General features: G+C 42.2%; 1 protein-coding gene across 1 annotated transcript in view; it reads right to left on the reverse strand.

Moving 5' to 3' along the window:
• Window positions 1-17,932, reverse strand: part of LOC135880504 (protein regulator of cytokinesis 1-like) — a 40,864-nt gene that overhangs the window by 14,304 nt on the left and 8,628 nt on the right. The window contains exons 3-6 of the mRNA XM_065406818.1: window positions 13,353-13,475; window positions 9,984-10,217; window positions 9,069-9,239; window positions 6,100-6,249 (exon numbers count right to left, since the gene is read on the reverse strand). Of these exons, the coding sequence (XP_065262890.1) occupies window positions 6,100-6,249; window positions 9,069-9,239; window positions 9,984-10,217; window positions 13,353-13,475 (678 nt within the window). The remainder of the gene's footprint in view (window positions 1-6,099; window positions 6,250-9,068; window positions 9,240-9,983; window positions 10,218-13,352; window positions 13,476-17,932) is intronic.

A 17,932-nucleotide genomic window follows, 5' to 3' on the forward strand; every position in this document is an offset into this window, starting at 1 on the left:
GAATGAATGGGATTTAGATATTGCATTTCCAGTCATAAAAGTGGCACTTGTCTTATATTTACATACTGAGAGGAGAGTCTCTTAGTAGACAGTCCATGCAGCCAAAGAAGAATAAGACATGTTCCCGTTTACCTCTTGCATCATCAATTAAATTAGCTAAATTCTGATGCTGATCACAGGCCCCTTGTCATGCTGCCAGTTAAAATAAATGTATGCTTAAATAGTAAATTGAGCGCATTGATTATAAAAGACACAGAAACAGGATAAATGAGTAAGAGCCTAATGACATCTGTTAATTTTCAGAGTATAACTGCACTTCAGAATAAAAGAAAAATTAGTATGGCTTAATAGATTTCTCTACATAATTTGTATTGTTCTTCCATTATGTTCTCTGATCAGTAATGGAATTCATATACGTTATATTATATTGGAGGAGGGATAGCTCAGTGGTTTGAACATTGACCTGCTAAACCCAAGGTTGTGAGTTCGATCCTTGAGGGGGCCATTTAGGGATCTGGGGCAAAAATCTGTCAGGGACGGTACTTGGTCCTGCTGTGAAGGCAGGGGACTGGACGCGATGACCTTTCAAGGTCCCTTCTAGTTCTATGAGATAGGTATATCTCCATATAATAATAATCCAGAGACATGTTTCTGCCTCCAGAAGAAAGTGATGCCCTCTTTGAATCCAAGATGCCCTATGGGTATCTACTTAATTTCTATTCAGAAAACACTTATCACCACCAGAAACATTTGTTTAACATTTAGGCAACATCCAGGGTTCTGATTAAGTGATCTCCCCACCACTCAAGGTCTTAATAACATTAGCTGTTACATAAACTGACACGGGATTTCAAGATTCAACTAATGGTCAAGTACAGACCAACAACATAAAGGGAAACAAGAAGACTTTTTATCAATACATTAGAAGCAAGAGGAAGACCAAAGACAGGGTAGGCCCACTGCTTAGTGAAGAGGGAGAAACAGTAACAGGAAACTTGGAAATGGCAGAGATGCTTAATGACTTCTTTGTTTCGGTCTTCACCGAGAAGTCTGAAGGAATGCCTAACATAGTGAATGCTAATGGGAAGGGGGTAGGTTTAGCAGATAAAATAAAAAAAGAACAAGTTAAAAATCACTTAGAAAAGTTAGATGCCTGCAAGTCACCAGGGCCTGATGAAATGCATCCTAGAATACTCAAGGAGCTAATAGAGGAGGTATCTGAGCCTCTAGCTATTATCTCTGGAAAATCATGGGAGACGGGAGAGATTCCAGAAGCTGGAAAAGGGCAAATATAGTGCCCATCTATAAAAAGGGAAATAAAAACAACCCAGGAAACTACAGACCAGTTAGTTTAACTTCTGTGCCAGGGAAGATAATAGAGCAAGTAATTAAGGAAATCATCTGCAAACACTTGGAAGGTGGTAAGGTGATAGGGAACAGCCAGCATGGATTTGTAAAGAACAAATCATGTCAAACCAATCTGATAGCTTTCTTCGATAGGATAACGAGTCTTGTGGATAAGGGAGAAGCTGTGGATGTGGTATACCTAGACTTTAGTAAGGCATTTGATACGGTCTTGCATGATATTCTTATCGATAAACTAGGCAAATACAATTTAGATGGGGCTACTATAAGGTGGGTGCATAACTGGCTGGATAACCGTACTCAGAGAGTTGTTATTAATGGTTCCCAATCCTGCTGGAAAGGCATAACGAGTGGGGTTCCGCAGGGATCTGTTTTGGGGCCGGCTCTGTTCAATATCTTCATTAACGACTTAGATATTGGCATAGAAAGTACACTTATTAAGTTTGCAGATGATACCAAACTGGGAGGGATTGCAACTGCTTTGGAGGACAGGGTCATAATTCAAAATGATCTGGACAAATTGGAGAAATGGTCTGAGTTAAACAGGATGAAGTTTAACAAAGACAAATGCAAAGTGCTCCACTTAGGAAGAAAAAATCAGTTTCACACATACAGAATGGGAAGAGACTGTCTAGGAAGGAGTACGGCAGAAAGGGATCTAGGGGTTATAGTGGACCACAAGCTAAATATGAGTCAACAGTGTGATGCTGTTGCAAAAAAAGCAAACATGATTCTGGGATGTATTAACAGGTGTGTTGTGAGCAAGACACGAGAAGTCATTCTTCCGCTCTACTCTGCTCTGGTTAGGCCTCAGCTGGAGTATTGTGTCCAGTTCTGGGCACCGCATTTCAAGAAAGATGTGGAGAAATTGGAAAGGGTCCAGAGAAGAGCAACAAGAATGATTAAAGGTCTTGAGAACATGACCTATGAAGGAAGGCTGAAAGAATTGGGTTTGTTTAGTTTGGAAAAGAGAAGACTGAGAGGGGACATGATAGCAGTTTTCAGGTATCTAAAAGGGTGTCATAAGGAGGAGGGAGAAAACTTGTTCACCTTAGCCTCTAAGGATAGAACAAGAAGCAATGGGCTTAAACTGCAGCAAGGGAGGTCTAGGTTGGACATTAGGAAAAAGTTCCTAACTGTCAGGGTGGTTAAACACTGGAATAAATTGCCTAGGGAGGTTGTGGAATCTCCATCTCTGGAGATATTTAAGAGTAGGTTAGATAAATGTCTATCGGGGATGGTCTAGACAGTATTTGGTCCTGCCATGCGGGCAGGGGACTGGACTCGATGACCTCTCGAGGTCCCTTCCAGTCCTAGAATCTATGAATCTATATCCTGAATGAGCTATTGCACACTAAACTAAACAGCTTGTGATGCCTGGTGAGCACTGTGACAAGGCAAGGCATCACCCACATTTAGGCACCCAAGGGTGGGATTTTTAAAACCACTTACGTGAGAGAGATTTGTTCTTTAAGTCACTTCAAAGTGACCAGTATAGCTTGTTGAAATAGGTCAGCATTTTTAACTTGGAGAAATTCAATATATCAGAAAATGGTGCAGGCTATGAACGTAACATGGGCTTTTATTCCCCTATTTCGTGTTCAAACTTGCGTTCACACTATGGACTTGCCTTTTTCAGCATATAAACATTTTGAGTATGAAACATCTTGGCAGAAATACTGCTCTACAGCCAAAATGCTTCTGAAATAAATGTAGTCAAACTTTACTAATTCTGGGTCACTGAGAACGAAAATGATGCTTAAAATTGTTGATTGGCTCTAGTTTTCAAGATATGCTATTGGGTCAGTATATACGACCCTTGACTTGGGAATGGCGGCGGATAGGTGAGTTATAAAGGGAAGGGATCTCAATTTAAACCAGAAATGACTAAAATACATCTTTGACTGGATCTATGAATAAATCTATGACTGGGTTTGGACAGTACTTGCTTTTTAGGCAAAACAATGAAGGATGCAATCTGAAGCTGGTATTGCGTCATACATGATATGAATTGCATCATGTTATTCCTAGAAGTCATGGATGATGCAATCATAACGAAGCTTACATCACTCTGCTGAACAAATTGCCCTATATCAGCTCTAGAAATCATACAATGTCGTGCTCTCTTATTTGTCAGTGTTTGATTTTGCAAAGGGACACATTTCTGTTTAGCCAAAGTGAGCAGAGATGCCTCGTACTTGTGTGAACAGTGCAGATAACTTCTGCTATGTTTGTGGTGAAGTGACTTTTGCATCACAAAAGCGCAGTATAACCACTATGGTTAAGAAAGCCTATCACCTTTATTTTGGCTGCAAAATTGGAGATCAGGACAAGAGGTGGTCCCCACACATATGCTGCAACACTTGTGCAACAAATCTTCGCCAGTGGTTGAACAGGAAAAGGAAATCTATGCCTTTTGCAGTGCCAATGATTTGGAGAGAGCCAACAGATCATACCAGCAATTGTTACTTCTGCATGGTGCCTCCAGTTGGGAAAGGTGTGTCAAAGAAGAAAAAGTGGACTGTGCATTATCCAAACATTCCATCAGCTATACGCCCAGTACCCCACGGAGAAGGACTGCCGGTTCCTGATGCACCAGAATCATTCTCACTTGAGTCAGACGAGGAAGAGGATGAAACTTCTGGTCCTGAACCATCAATGTCACAGGACCCACATTTTCTCCCATCCTCCTCCTCTGAACCACACCTCATAACACAAGGTGAACTGAATGACCTTGTCAGGGATTTGGAACTACCCAAGAGTAAGGCAGAGCTGTTGGGCTCCAGACTACAGCAGTGGAATCTCCTGGCAGGTGATGTTAGGGTTTCCACGTTCCGTGACCGTCAAAAGGATCTTGTCCCATTCTTCTTCATGGAAGGTGATCTTGTAGCCTGCAACAACATCGATGGTGTGATGGCAGCCCTCAACATCGTTCATGATCCAGATGAGTGGAGACTGTTCATTGATTCATCGAAGACGAGTCTTAAAGCTGTTTTACTGCATAATGGCAATGTTTTGCCATCAATTCCAGTTGGTCATGCAGTCCATATGAAGGAAACCTATGACAACATGAAACAACTTTTGAGGTGCATAAACTATGACCAACATCAGTGGCAGCTTTGAAGGTTGTTGCTCTCTTGCTTGGTCTGCAGACTTGATACACAAAGTACTGCTGTTTTCTCTGCAAATGGGATAGTCGTGCAAGAGATTCCCACTACATCAAGAAAGATTGGCCACTCCGACAGTCATTGGAGCCTGGGAGGAAAAGTGTTCAGCATCCACCACTTGTTGAATCAAGGAAGATTTTGTTACCACCCTTACAGATCAAGCTGGGTCTGATGAAGAACTTTGTCAAGGCCATTGACAAAACACAAGCAGCTTTCAAGTACCTCCGTGGAAAATTTCCAAGGTTAAGTGAAGCTAAGATAAAGGAAGGTGTCTTTGTTGGTCCTCAGATTCGTGAACTTCTTCGAGCTGATGCATTTGACCATGCACTGCGTGGCAAGGAAAAGACGGCATGGAAAGCCTTCCAGTTAGTGGCAATAAATTTTCTCGGAAACAACAAGGCAGACAACTACAGGTTGTTGGTGGAAAACCTCCTCAAGGCATACAAAAGCCTTGGTTGCAACATGTCACTAAAGATACATTTTTTGCACTCTCATCTAGATTTTTTTCCACCGAACTGCGGAGCAGTGAGCGACGAGCACGGCGAGCGATTTCACCAGGACATTGCAACAATGGAGAAACGCTATCAGGGCAAATGGAGCCCATCAATGCTTTCAGACTATTGCTGGACAGTGACAAGAGATGCTCCATTTAATGAATACAAGAGACAAGCCAAGAAGCGCCGAGTAGACACTGAATAGGACTAAAGTATGTACAGAATAGTTTTTTGCCTTTTGTTTCATAATAAATTTTATTTATATAACCCTTTTGCTGATTTTTAAAGTGTTACATAAACAGGACAGGTGAAATATTATCATGTAAAGCAACCATAAACACATGAAAAGACCTAGGTTTACAATTTATGATTAAAACTCTACTATCTACACAATATACATAGACATAAAATGTAAAAACTTAAATATCTTAGAAACAGTAGCCAATCAGTTGTTTTAATTGTCATATTTGAATTCAGCACATCAAAATACATAATAAATAGCACATTTTATCTCTGAAGCAGACGACTTCTCAAAAATTGTAGACCAGTGTAATCAATGTACAATCTGAAATTCTATCACCAACTAAGAAACCAATTGAACAAACTAGTACAAGACATCCAGTTTAGCAATTTAAGCCCATAAAATGGTAAAATAGTGAAGAAGTACTAACAGGTAAGTCAACCTCATTTAAAAAATAAATCTTGTTTTAAATAATGATTTCTATCCACCCTGTCTGGAAACTGAACCAATAACTGCAAGGAACTCTAAAATCAAAGGGCAACTAAGTCATGCTCAAGTGTTGATGACTTCAGAAGACAGAGTTTCAACCTCAACTTGAAAGCAACAGTAGTACAAGTTCAATTGCCAGCAAAAATACTACTTTAAGGGGAATCTGAATATACATAAGGGTTTGCCTTCACGCAAAGTGAGTTCTCAGTGTAAACCTTGCATTTCTTATGTAGTTGGATTTTGTGACAAAGCTTGTCTATTTAAAGAAAAACCTAAAATAGTTTCTGTAAGAAGAAAGGCAGGGGAAGTAGTTTGATGAAAAATATGCAAGGTTTTGTCTTACCATGGTAACTTCTTGAGTAATGGAGCCTTTAATATTAGTTTTACATTGTTCCTGCTTCTCTACTGGCCAGCGCAGTCTGTTCCACAGAAGTCGTACCTTCTCCTTCAGAGCCTCCCGTGTTGAGATTACAGATTCTTTCTTCAACTGCAACTACAAGGCACATAGTATGACAGTATAAGGTAAACTTACTTCAGAGAGGATAGCACCTTAATGTAGAAGAACGCTGAGAAATTACAGTATAGTAGCAAGGTGAACCAACCCACAATTATTCGGTAGGAAGAGAAATAATGTACAAGCTCCAGTAAAGATATGGAAAAAGGAAGAAAGCTTGTTCTTACAGCATTGCAGTGAGGACACTAAGTACATGGGATCTGTACAGTTAACTAATGGGTCACTATTTTGATGCAAGCTGTATACTCTTTAAAAAATATATTATGGTAATGTCCAAAGGTCTAGTTCATTCCTGATGTAAGCCATTAGAAAGACATCTTTAACTCATCAATACAAGCAGAAATCAAGAGTTTCCAGTAACCCTGCAAATTATCATTGCTTGATGTTACTAATAGCAACTGCCACTCAAAGTTTATGGTACATTGTGAAAACAGTCATATCCTTCCCTTCTGGCTGATGCTTATCAGGACATGCCTGAAGACTGAAGTTTATGATATTAAATGAATTTATTGCTAGTGAAGCATTAGACATAGCATTGGAAGCTCAAACAAAATGGTTAAAGAGTGGATAGTGCAGAGGTGGGCAAACTACGGCCCGCGGGCCACATCCAGCCCGCGTGACCGTCCTGCCTAGCCCTTGAGCTCCCGGCCAGGGAGGCTTGCCCCCAGCCCCTCCCCTCCTGTCCCCCCTCCTCCTGCAGCCTCAGCTCGCCATGCCATGGGCAGCGGGGCTGCGAGCTCCAGCCGGGCAGCGCGGCTGTCAGTCCTGCTGCTTGGAGCGGCATGGTAAGGGGACAGGGAGCAGGGGGAGGTTGGATGGGGCAGAGGTTCTGGGGGGGGGAGGGGAGAGACGGTCAGGGAACGGGGGGGTTGGATAGGCGTGGGAGTCCCGGGGGGCCTGTCAGGGGATGGGGCAGTCAGGGGACAGGGAGAAGGGGGGGTTGGATGGGTCGGGGGTCTTGAGGGGGGCAGTAAGTGAGAGGGAGATGGATAGGGGGAGGGGGCCAGGCTGTTTGGGGAGGCACAGCCTTCCCTACCCGGCCCTCCATACAGTTTTGGAACCCCGATGTGGCCCTCAGGCCAAAAAAAGTTTGCCCACCCCTGGGATAGTGGAAGCTTTCAAGCTGGCCTATTATCATGCAACAACAAATAGGAGAATTCATTTCTAGGACTGCATGTATACCAGGGCCTTAAAATATTCCCACCAACTCAGCTGCATTAACATTATCAATCCCACCAGTGCTAACAGACAAGGTTCCAGCAGCTTCAAGGGTTTTATGGAACAGCATGAGTTAGCAAACTGTTGCAGAACAGGTTTATTTGCTAGAGTACTTAATTAAGACCTTCTATTTCCAATCTAAAGGCATTGCGCATATACTGCCAATGGCTTATTTATGATCAATTCTGAGGTTAACAGAAGAGAACAAAGAACAAGGAAGTCAAGACACACTGAAAGACTTTAGCATTTAATTGTCTTGAAACATGTGGCTTGTGTGCTCATCATAAAACAGATACCACCATATATGCTATTTGGACATTAGTTATTCAATATAGCTATCTTTAAGAAGGGGCCTTGAGTTCCTGCGTATTTGGTTCTTGGTCTAGAAAAAGATCATAAGAAGTTCTTGCAGTTTTGTTCAGAATTGAGAAGAGGCAAACTGAACTGAATAAAGGAAAGCATGGTGCTACCTTTTCCTCCCCTGAATCCCCAAAGCACTCAAAAGAGTGTGAATAGGAGTGCTAGAAAAAGCTAGTCCATCTACTCTGCTGCAGCTTCTCAGAAGCCTGAGGGCTGCCTCATATATGCAAAGAAGAAGGGGGAAAATAGGCACTCTCTCTGCTCCCCTGGCCTTGCTCGAGCCCTAACGGAGCACCAAGCACAGGATGACAATCCTGTCCATATAGCCACAAAGAGGAGGAGGGGAGACACTGATGAAAACTAACATTAATCCTGGCCAGAGAGAACCTGAATTTTCATAGAAGACAAAAAATTCATTGCCTGGCAGGAGATGCCCAATGGCCTGCAATGGGAAGAGGACCAGTTGTCTGGCAGCTGGGAGGGAGACTGGAGCAGGGGAACTGATCATCAATTATCTAAGAAGAAGAGCTTAATTGGCTGGGAAAGGCAGAGGCTAAGAATGAATTGTCTAGGAGACAGGGAAAGAGTAAACCGGGGCAAAACTTTGATTACAGAGGATGGATTGGTTGGAATGGGGGGAAGGCAAATGATAGACTGATGGAGATGAGAGTGGATTGGTGGGAAGATGACAGATTGTGCATTTCGTAGAGGGCTGAGGGAAGCACAACAACAATTAGTGGGCCTTGGACGTGCAGAGAATTGACTGAAAGCCAAGGTTGCAGAGTGAAGGACTGACTGTAGACAAGGGAGAGCCAGATTTGAAAATCTTTGGGACAAAACAGAGGTTATGATCAGGAAAACAGAACATAGGATATAGACAGGCATGGAGTGAAGAGAAGAAAGGAGAGTAATCAGGGAACAGGGAGCAGAAGAGGAAAAAGGAAAACAACATAACATGGAGCAGGTGAGTGTTACAAGTGAGGGCCAGGAGTAAAAACTGGGTGTTTTTTCACCTTCTGTTGAGGCATCTAGATCTGGCCACTGCCAGGCAAAATACTAGACACAATGGATTACTACTGCTCTTGCATAGCAATTCCTATGTTCTTAAGGATGTAGGAAGTATTATAATGGCAATGCTTATACAGCCTAATTATATCAGTGTTACATGTGATCGTTAAGAACAGTTACTATATTTTCTCTTAGGCACTTAAAAATCTAACCTTATTAACAAGTGTTTGAAGAGCTTCAATGTTCTTATTAGTAAGACAAAAAGGTTCCTCATCATCAGAGAGCGCCTCTTTTTCAAGAGTAGAATCAGGTGTGTGCCCAATCTCTTCATTATACTGCCTGATTTCGTTTCTTAGTTTGAGAAAAACTTCCAGACGTTGTTTCTATTGAAAAATTAAAACAAGCATTTTATATACAATTGCTTAGAATATTGTCTCATACTGTGGCTCTGTAGGTTAAGATACCATGTCAAGACGATAGCGAAGGTAGTATGATTTTGCTAGTTCAGGTAATTCCATTTTCTGTGTATGGATTGATAGCTTTGTAACTATACTGTACAAAAACTATCTAAAACTTAAAAGCACTGCACAGAAGCTGAAGTGTACGTCATCATCCAAGTACTATCTGCTAATCACAAAAGGAGAAAAGGGAACTCAGTTCATAGGAACAGCATTTAAAATTTTAGTCTTAGACAATGTGAAGTTGTACTTCATACAAAAATTTTAAAATTTCATCACTATTATTTTCCATAATAACTTTTAAAGAACTCCTTAAACAGGGTGAGATGTCTCAGCTATCTAATGCCTTTAAATATATATGGATAATCGGGCCATAATAGGATTTAATTAAACTGGATTAAAAAATTAGTATTAAACTAAATACTGTAGTATTAGCAAAAAGAACAGGAGTACTTGTGGCACCTTAGAGACTAACAAATTTATTTGAGCATAAGCTTTCGTGGGCTACAGCTACACTTGGTGATCAGACAACACACTGCAACTAGCATTCTTTTCCAGTTAAAATGCAGAGGTGGAAAACACTTTCCTCTACAGCCCCAAATCACATTTCATTTATTGGATTTTTTTTTTCTTTCTTTCTTTTTTTAAAAAAACAACAACACCACATACCTTCTCATCTGAACGCATCCGAACATGTTCCTTTAACTCTTCCAGCTGTAAACGACTTGGAATGCTGCCAGTAGGTATATAGTAAGGGGTGGCAAAAAGCTCAGCACAGAGCTTTTCATCTTGCTGCTGAAGTTGTTTCAATTCCTCCAGCCTCTCATTTTTTTCTTTGAGTGTAGCGTCTAATGCCAGTCGTAGATCTTTCTCCATCTGAAGGATGGATATACCCTCTTCAGCCTGTAGAGTTTTTGAAGCATGTTTTGTAATCGTAAGGATACATAATGCCTTGTAACATTTGTTTGTGACTTGGCATCAAGAAAAGCCATCAGATACAATCAGTGTGTGATAGACCAAAACTTCAGGGTGTGCTGCTAGAAGGGAAACAGACCTGTACTTCTGTTTGTTGAAGTTACTTACCTTCTTCACATTCTAATTCTTGGGATCTTAGTTGCTTCACCTAAGACTGATAAAATTCCCTTACCCCAGAAGTTTAACCCTTAGGGCAGGTATATAGACAGTGAGACAGTCCCCTACCAGTCCTGGAGTCTGTGCCTATACAAGGAGCCGCATATTAACTTCTGAAGAGCCGCATGTGGCTTCGGAACCACAGGTTGACCACCCCTACTTTAAGAGAACACCCTGTGTGCAGAATTTACACTCTTTAGTGCAAGAATCTCAAGGGATATTGCAGAAGAAAACAGCACAATTACAGTGAGGAGCAATATAGCCAACAGTATAAGCAGGTTTGTTTGGTTTTTTAAACTAGAGTTAAATAATGAGTATATGTATACCTGATCCAAACCTTCAAGATCTCTCAATATTCAAGCACAAGAGCCCACTTCTAAGAGTAAGCACTCAGGCAAAAGTCAGTCAACTGAGAATAAGGACCATCCAATTAAACAGGTTCTGGTTAGAAGATTTTGGCCATCTAACCCTGGAAACAAGTTCTGGAGCACAAGGAGTCCTATACAGAGAATCAATCCAAGCAACAGCACCTTGTGAATGTGAGAGGAGGGGAGCCTGTAAGCTGCTTGGCAAGTGTGTGATGGAAATATTCCTAAAGCAAGCTATGAACTCTTACCTCCAATTAAGCAAGCCTTGATTGACATGGTTTTGTAGTTTCCGGCCAACCAGGTCAAAGGAGTGTGAAACAGACATACACTTTGACATAGTCTTTTGGTAATCGCATTAACCAGCAAATTGGTATGAAAACCTTAGGCACTGGGTGGGCTTTAGTGTGCTCTAAGTAGATGTCCAAGCATTTTAACAGAGCATATGCAGGTGAGTCTCCCAGGATGGAGATGTAGGCTGTGACAAGTTGTGGATATATGTGTCAAATTGTGAAACCCATTTTGTTTGGTGAACCTCATTTTGTTTCATGGGGGTCTACTTTATGCTGCAACCTCCTTTATGGATTAGAGCATTTTGAAACAGGGGTCTGACACCTAGTGAAAAGACAGACACTGTGACAGAGCCTTGTTAAAGGGCAGTCAACATTCAAAGACTCTCTCCAACTGCAACAATGGGTTTTCAACTGGTAGAACCATTGACTTTGACACTGCACAGAAGCCAATGGGGCGTGGGAAGTAGGCTGAGACTTGGAGCTCCCCTACCAAAGCATATGGGCAAAAGAGGGACAAAGACTATTAGAGAAGCACTCCTCTTAAAACAAAGTGGCCAGACAACCAGCATGTGCAAGACCACCAGGTTAAGGCAGACAGACAGTGCTTCCTAGCCCTAACCTAGGAGTCACAGGAGTGGCAAGATCAGACAAGGAAGGAAGGGAGGCGGTGTTCAAATTTGTGTTTTTCAAATAAATCTAACACTAGCATGCTTTAAAAAGTTCACACAGGAGTTTCTTAACCAGATACCTAAACCTGTGTTTTTGCCACATTGTCCCTGAAGCCAGAGTTGTGGAGTTTGCAAGACTCTACGGAAAAAGTGTCTAAGCAATTGGTGGCTCAGGAGATCTGAGGTACTATTTTGGGGTCTAAGGTGGCCAAACTCTGGTATCCCACTGCCTAAGAAGAATGTCAGACATGGGGTCTGCACCTGGGAGTTGCCTGAAACCCCCAGAGCTAGGAAAAGGGACCAGTCATTTGGGTCCAGCAGTTGGGTTCACTCACAAGACTGATGGCCATCCAGAGCTACACTAGGCCAGACTGACACAGGCATGGGAACACTGAGCAGAACAGCATCACTAATGTAGAACTCCTTTCTGAACCGAGTCTGCACCACCACATTATACTTAAGACTTGATTTAAATCAGATTAGTCACTGAGAGCACAAGTCACTGCTACCAGGAAAATGACTTCTCATCTAAGAAACAAGCTTACATGGACCAAGGAACTCAAAGGCAACTTTATCAAGTTTGTCAGGACCAACATCCCATGTCGCAGGGGGCTTACTGCAAGAATACACAAGGATTAAGCTCTATGTGTACCAGACAACATGGAATTACGGAGACTGGTCTTCCTTGGACAAACTCATGACAGCTCACAATGGTTGCTGAACACACCAGATGGAGATCATGTTTAAGTTATACTAAGGCAAGAGAAGGAAGTAGTCTAATATTTTTTGTGCAAGACAAGTAAACGGGTTTGAGGTTATGAAACACGTCCCAGTTCTCTCTCCTGCTTTCCCTGCCCCTCATATTCCTTCACACCTCACAGGCTCCTCTCTACTTCTGAAACAGTAGGGAGGGGCTGCAATCATTCCTGATATCAACGGGGTATCCTTCCCACTGGGAACAATAGGAGGCAGTGGTCATATTTGCCAAAGGCTTCGTAAGCTTCCTCATTTTCCTACTGTAGCAAAATGGCAACCATTTTAACTGATGCAGCCTGAGTCCTCACAGTCTTCAGACCACAGTAGCAGTAATTTTTAAATAGGCAATTCATGAATTTCTCTGAAGGGAGAGATTTGATGGCCTCTGCAGCTAGATTAACTGTTTGTTATGATAGACAGAAAAGTGACCCTTACCCTAATATTTTTCTATAAATTACTTGTTTTAGCAGATCTGCTCAGGATTGATCCCTATAGACCCACACTTATAATTTGTTTTTAAAATAGAGGTAGATGTTAGAAACCCTAATGAATTTCTGCTAGAGACCAACTTTAGATTTCTTATGAAAACTGTATGGTGGGGGGGAAGGGGAGGAGGAGGCGACAAACACCAAAAAGAAAAAGAAAAAACCCAAAACGTGTATAGAAAATTCAAGGAGCATAAATATTAACATTGAAATTTTACATCAAAAAAGCACCTACATGGTAACATTTGATCCATATTTGAACAGTTTCAAACAGCAAATTTAACCTTGGAGTCAACTAGTAGATTGTGTGTCAGGCATAATAAACCTAGAGCCATCTTACCAGGTAGGGGTCCAGCGACAGTTCATTTCTCAGTGACGTCAATTCCTTTTTACGGCGTTCAATGCTGCTTTCGATTCTTTCCTTTAACTGGCATTCCTCTGTAATCATTTCGTTCAACAGATCCTGCCCAGGAAAGGGTACAAAATAATTATCAATAAGTAGGACAGATCTAACATACTTCACAGTAACCAAGCCCAACACTGGGCCCAGCACTAAACTATCAATATAATTTGTAAATTGCTGTACAACTTCTGGTTAATGTTATGAGATTGGCACAAGGAAAACTGCGGTATCATGAAATGCCTCTATTTCTGTGTAGCCAACATTGCTGACAAGACCTGTATCAGGAACACACCAGACTAAGGGCTTATCTACATTACAGGGACTACAGCAGCATAGCTTTGGCACCATAGCTACGCCAAACAAAGCCTGTAGCATAGATAAAAATTGTGTCTAACAATGGAAGTTTTTCCTATTGCTGTAGGTAATACACCTCCCTAAATGGTGGTAGCTAGGTCAACTGAATCATTCGTCTATCAACCTAGCCATGTCTACACCAGGGGTTAGGTTGGCATAGCTAACATCACGCAGGGTGTGAATTTTTTCACACCCCTAAGCAACGTAGCTAGATCAATCTAAATTTTAAGTGTAGGTCATAACAATGGAGGATCCCTAACTTTAATGTTTGTACTGTGACTAGCCAATAGCTATACTGATAGCTGGAGCCTAGGAGTAGCTACACTTCTGCCTACTCGTTGGGCGGGGGAGGGGAGTGGAAAATTTCCAAAGAGGACAAATAAAGCAAGGGTTAAAAAGGACTATGGGTACACCTACACTATGGTCAGGGAGGTGCAATTGCAGCACATGTAGGCACACCTAAGCTAGCCATGATAGAGCCAGCTGGCTCAAACTAGCCGTGTAGGTGTGGCAGCACATGCTTGCTGCCCTACTACATACCCATGGTTCCAGGCTACCTGGGTTACACTACTGCTTGAAGTGACTTGACTCAGAGCTAGCTCAGCTATGTCTACATGTGCTGCAATCGCACCTCCTGTTTGCAGTGTAGATATACTCTCAGTGGGAAGACTGGGAGAGCCACACAGGAACTTGTGGGCAGGAGAGAGAAGTGTCCATGTTTCAGAACAAACCATGCAGCAGAAGGACCCTGGACCAGCCCAGACGACTGACCCCAGCCCAAAGAATGCTCTGGAATGGTGAAGAAACTGCAGCAGACAAAGGAATGTAGGTTTTATTTTTGTACAGAACTGTATTTCCTCATGTGAGTAACAGCACTGGCTTTAGAATCCTGTGTAAAGTGTGCATTTGTGTTACACTATTCATATTCCCCTTGAGAAAGTAAACTATGAACCCAGAACATCCCAGAGCAGGAGCTCTGAAAGAGGGTATGTTTAAGCTATGGGGAGAGTCAGTGGCCAGCACTGGTTCTAGGGACTGGGCAGCAGGTCACACGGTTTCAGCTCTCAGAAGAGAGCAGACACAGTGTCTGCACCCCAAGTGTGCCTAGAGGATCCAAGAAAACTGCTGTGCCTGAAGTCCAGTCAGATTCTGGAGGCTTAAGGCAGCTGAGGATTCAGCAGCTGGATTCCTGCACAGTACCCTGGTGAATGGCCAAGAGGTGGCACTTGACTAGAGTTATGACAGTTGTTAAATCATGTTTCTTAGACACATGAAAACAATTTGGTGAAAGTCATTATTGCATCTGCAAAAGTGGGCATGCATTTTGAAACTCAATGATGTGCAAAATTAAGGGACATTAAGGGAACATAGGTCTAGATCAGAGGACCCATTTTAATGGGGTTGCCAGGGCTGGTTTCAGACTTGCTGGGGCCCGGGGACAAAGCCGAAGCCCGAGCCCCCGTGCTCGGGGACAAAGCTGAAGCCCAATAGCTTCAGCCCTGGGCAGCAGGGCTCTGGTTACATGCCCTCTGCCCAGGGCTGAAGCCCTTGGGTTTGGGCCCCCCCCACCTAAGGTGGAGGGGCTTGGGCTTTGGGCCCCCCAACCCAGGGCGGCAAGCTCAGGCTTCAGTCCCCACTTCTGGGGTCATGTAGTAATTTTTGTTGTCAGAAGGGGGCCGCGGTGCAATGAAGTTTGAGAACCGTGGGCCTAGATATAGTCAGAAGCTTCATATGCTTAGAAAATAGTCTCAGGGAAAGAAAGAAAGAAAAAGAAAGAAAGAAAGAAAGGAGGTAGCAACCCATAGAAAATAGTCCCTGAGGATTGTTACCTTGCCTCTCAGGCCCTATTTTCTATGCACATTAAGGTTTTGACAAAACCTAGAGCTATGTTCCCTTAACGTTGCTAGATTTTGCACATCGAGTTTCAAGTTTCCACTTTTGCAGATGCTATGACTTTCATCAAATTCACTTCATCTGTTTCCTCATTTATAACATGGGGATAATTCTAACCTCCTCTGTAAAGCACTTCAATATCAACTGATAAAAAGCTTTTATAAAAGCGAGAAATGATTAGATATTTCATAGAAGAAGAATCATAGAATATCAGGGTTGGAAGGAACCTCAGGAGGTCATCTAGTCCAACCCCCCGCTCAAAGCAGGACCAATCCCCAGACAGATTTTTACCCCAGTTCCCTACATGGCCCCCTCAAGGATTGAACTCGCAACCCTGGGTTTAGCAGGCCCATGCTCAAACCACTGAGCTATCCTTTTTAGCCATGAACCAATTGCCATTTATGTAGACTGTCACAGCAATGCACCATTTTAGTTATTTTCATTTTAAAAGACCCATCTTCAACACTAAGTCCCCCCACTGCCCCCAATCTAACAGGTTGACTTCATTAGTAATAGACTTCATTGCTAGGAATGGAAGGGACCTCAGTAGGTCATCTAGTCCAGTCCACTGTGCTCAAGGCAGGACCAAGTAATAACTAGACACGTTTGTCTAATCTGTTCTCAAAGACCTCCAATATCAGAGATTCCACAATCTCCCTAGGCAATTTATTCCAGTGCTTAACCACTCTAATAGTTAGGAAGTTTTTCCTAATATCCAACCTAAACCTCCCTTGCTGCAATTTAAGACCTCGGCTTTTTGTCCTATTCTCGGAGGTTAAGGAAAACAATTTTTCACTCTCCTCCTTGTAACAACCTTTGATGTACTTGAAAACTGTTATAGCCTCCCTCAGTCTTCTTTTCTCCAGACTAAACAAACCCAGCTTTTTCAGTCTTCCCTCATATGTCATGTTTTCTAGACCTTTAATCATTTTTGTTGCTCTCCTATGGACAAATTGGAGAAAGTCCAGATCTTTCCTGAAATGTGGCACCCAAAACTGGACACAATACTCCAACTGAGGCATAATCAGCATGGAGTAGAGTAAAAGATTTCTCATGTCTTGCTTACAACAACACTCCTGCTGATACATCCCAGTTAATTAATTAATGCTCCAGGAGAGGAGCTACGTTCCAAAGGTTCTGAAAATGCATAAGAGAACCTGAGAAAATGTCAGTGCAATGATCTGATTAGGTTAAGTGTTTAGGAAAGTGCTGAAGACATGTTAAGGAGAACTCAATGTTTCCATTTTGAACTTCGTTTTCAGTGACTTGTTTTAAGTTGTTCAAATTCAGATCATTCTGACGACTTCCAACCATTTGTAGATCAGGAAGGAAGTGGAATAGATCCCTAGGAATCTTTCAAAGCTTGCTACCTCAGACTTCCCAAACCACTAAGCCGCAAATAGTCTATGTTTTACCATGTTCATGGAAACAGAATAAATCAGCTCTAGGAGATTCTGCAGGATTCTGTTGTACAGCACTTGCTGCCTATATCCATCACTAGTTGATCCAGAAAGTTGGGAGCTACTTTGCATATGATCTCTGGGGCAATATAGGGCTAGCTACTGGAATACAGCTACAACTGGCTGCTGAAGCACTGCTGGAGCCTGCAGATGGCTGGATCAATACATGTTGGGTGTTTATAGGGATGAGGACACCCACAATTACAAGACAGGATTAAAAAGAAAGTGTTAGGAAGCAATACACCCTCAGGTTTAAGGGAATTAGCCAGCCTCTGAGGGGCGTAATCAATTAAGTTGCCATAGGCCACGTATTCTATAATTGCCCATTTTGGGATTTCTAGCACCTTACTCTGATGCATCTGGTAACAGCTGTTGTTAGGCAGGATACTAGTCCTGTGGACCACCAGCCCAACCCAGTATTTTAATCCTTGTTGTCATGTCTAACATTGGGTTGGGAAACTAGTCGAAGTAAGGGCCATGTGTTTCCATGTCATGTGTGATCCTAAGCACTACAAAGTGCCTTAGCAGTGGTGAGAAGGTATGCCTATCAAGCATCTCTTATGAAGTTCGGTCTTATTTTTATTTCACTAGAATTTGGGCAGTTGGCTTTGCCTACATGAGAGATTTATTATCCATTTATGAAATCTGACCTAATGCACATTTTGCCAATTCACACCTAAGAGACCCTTGAAAAAGTCAAATGGTCTTTTCTTAGTTCCTTTGTAAAGATATAAATAGCTTCTTAGGGGACTACATATGGCATATTTCACTTTAGAGGCATTTAAGTGGTTTAAATCCAAGACAACTGAC

The sequence above is a fragment of the Emys orbicularis genome, chromosome 6 (genome assembly GCF_028017835.1).
Source record: "Emys orbicularis isolate rEmyOrb1 chromosome 6, rEmyOrb1.hap1, whole genome shotgun sequence".
Taxonomy (NCBI): domain Eukaryota; kingdom Metazoa; phylum Chordata; order Testudines; family Emydidae; genus Emys; species Emys orbicularis.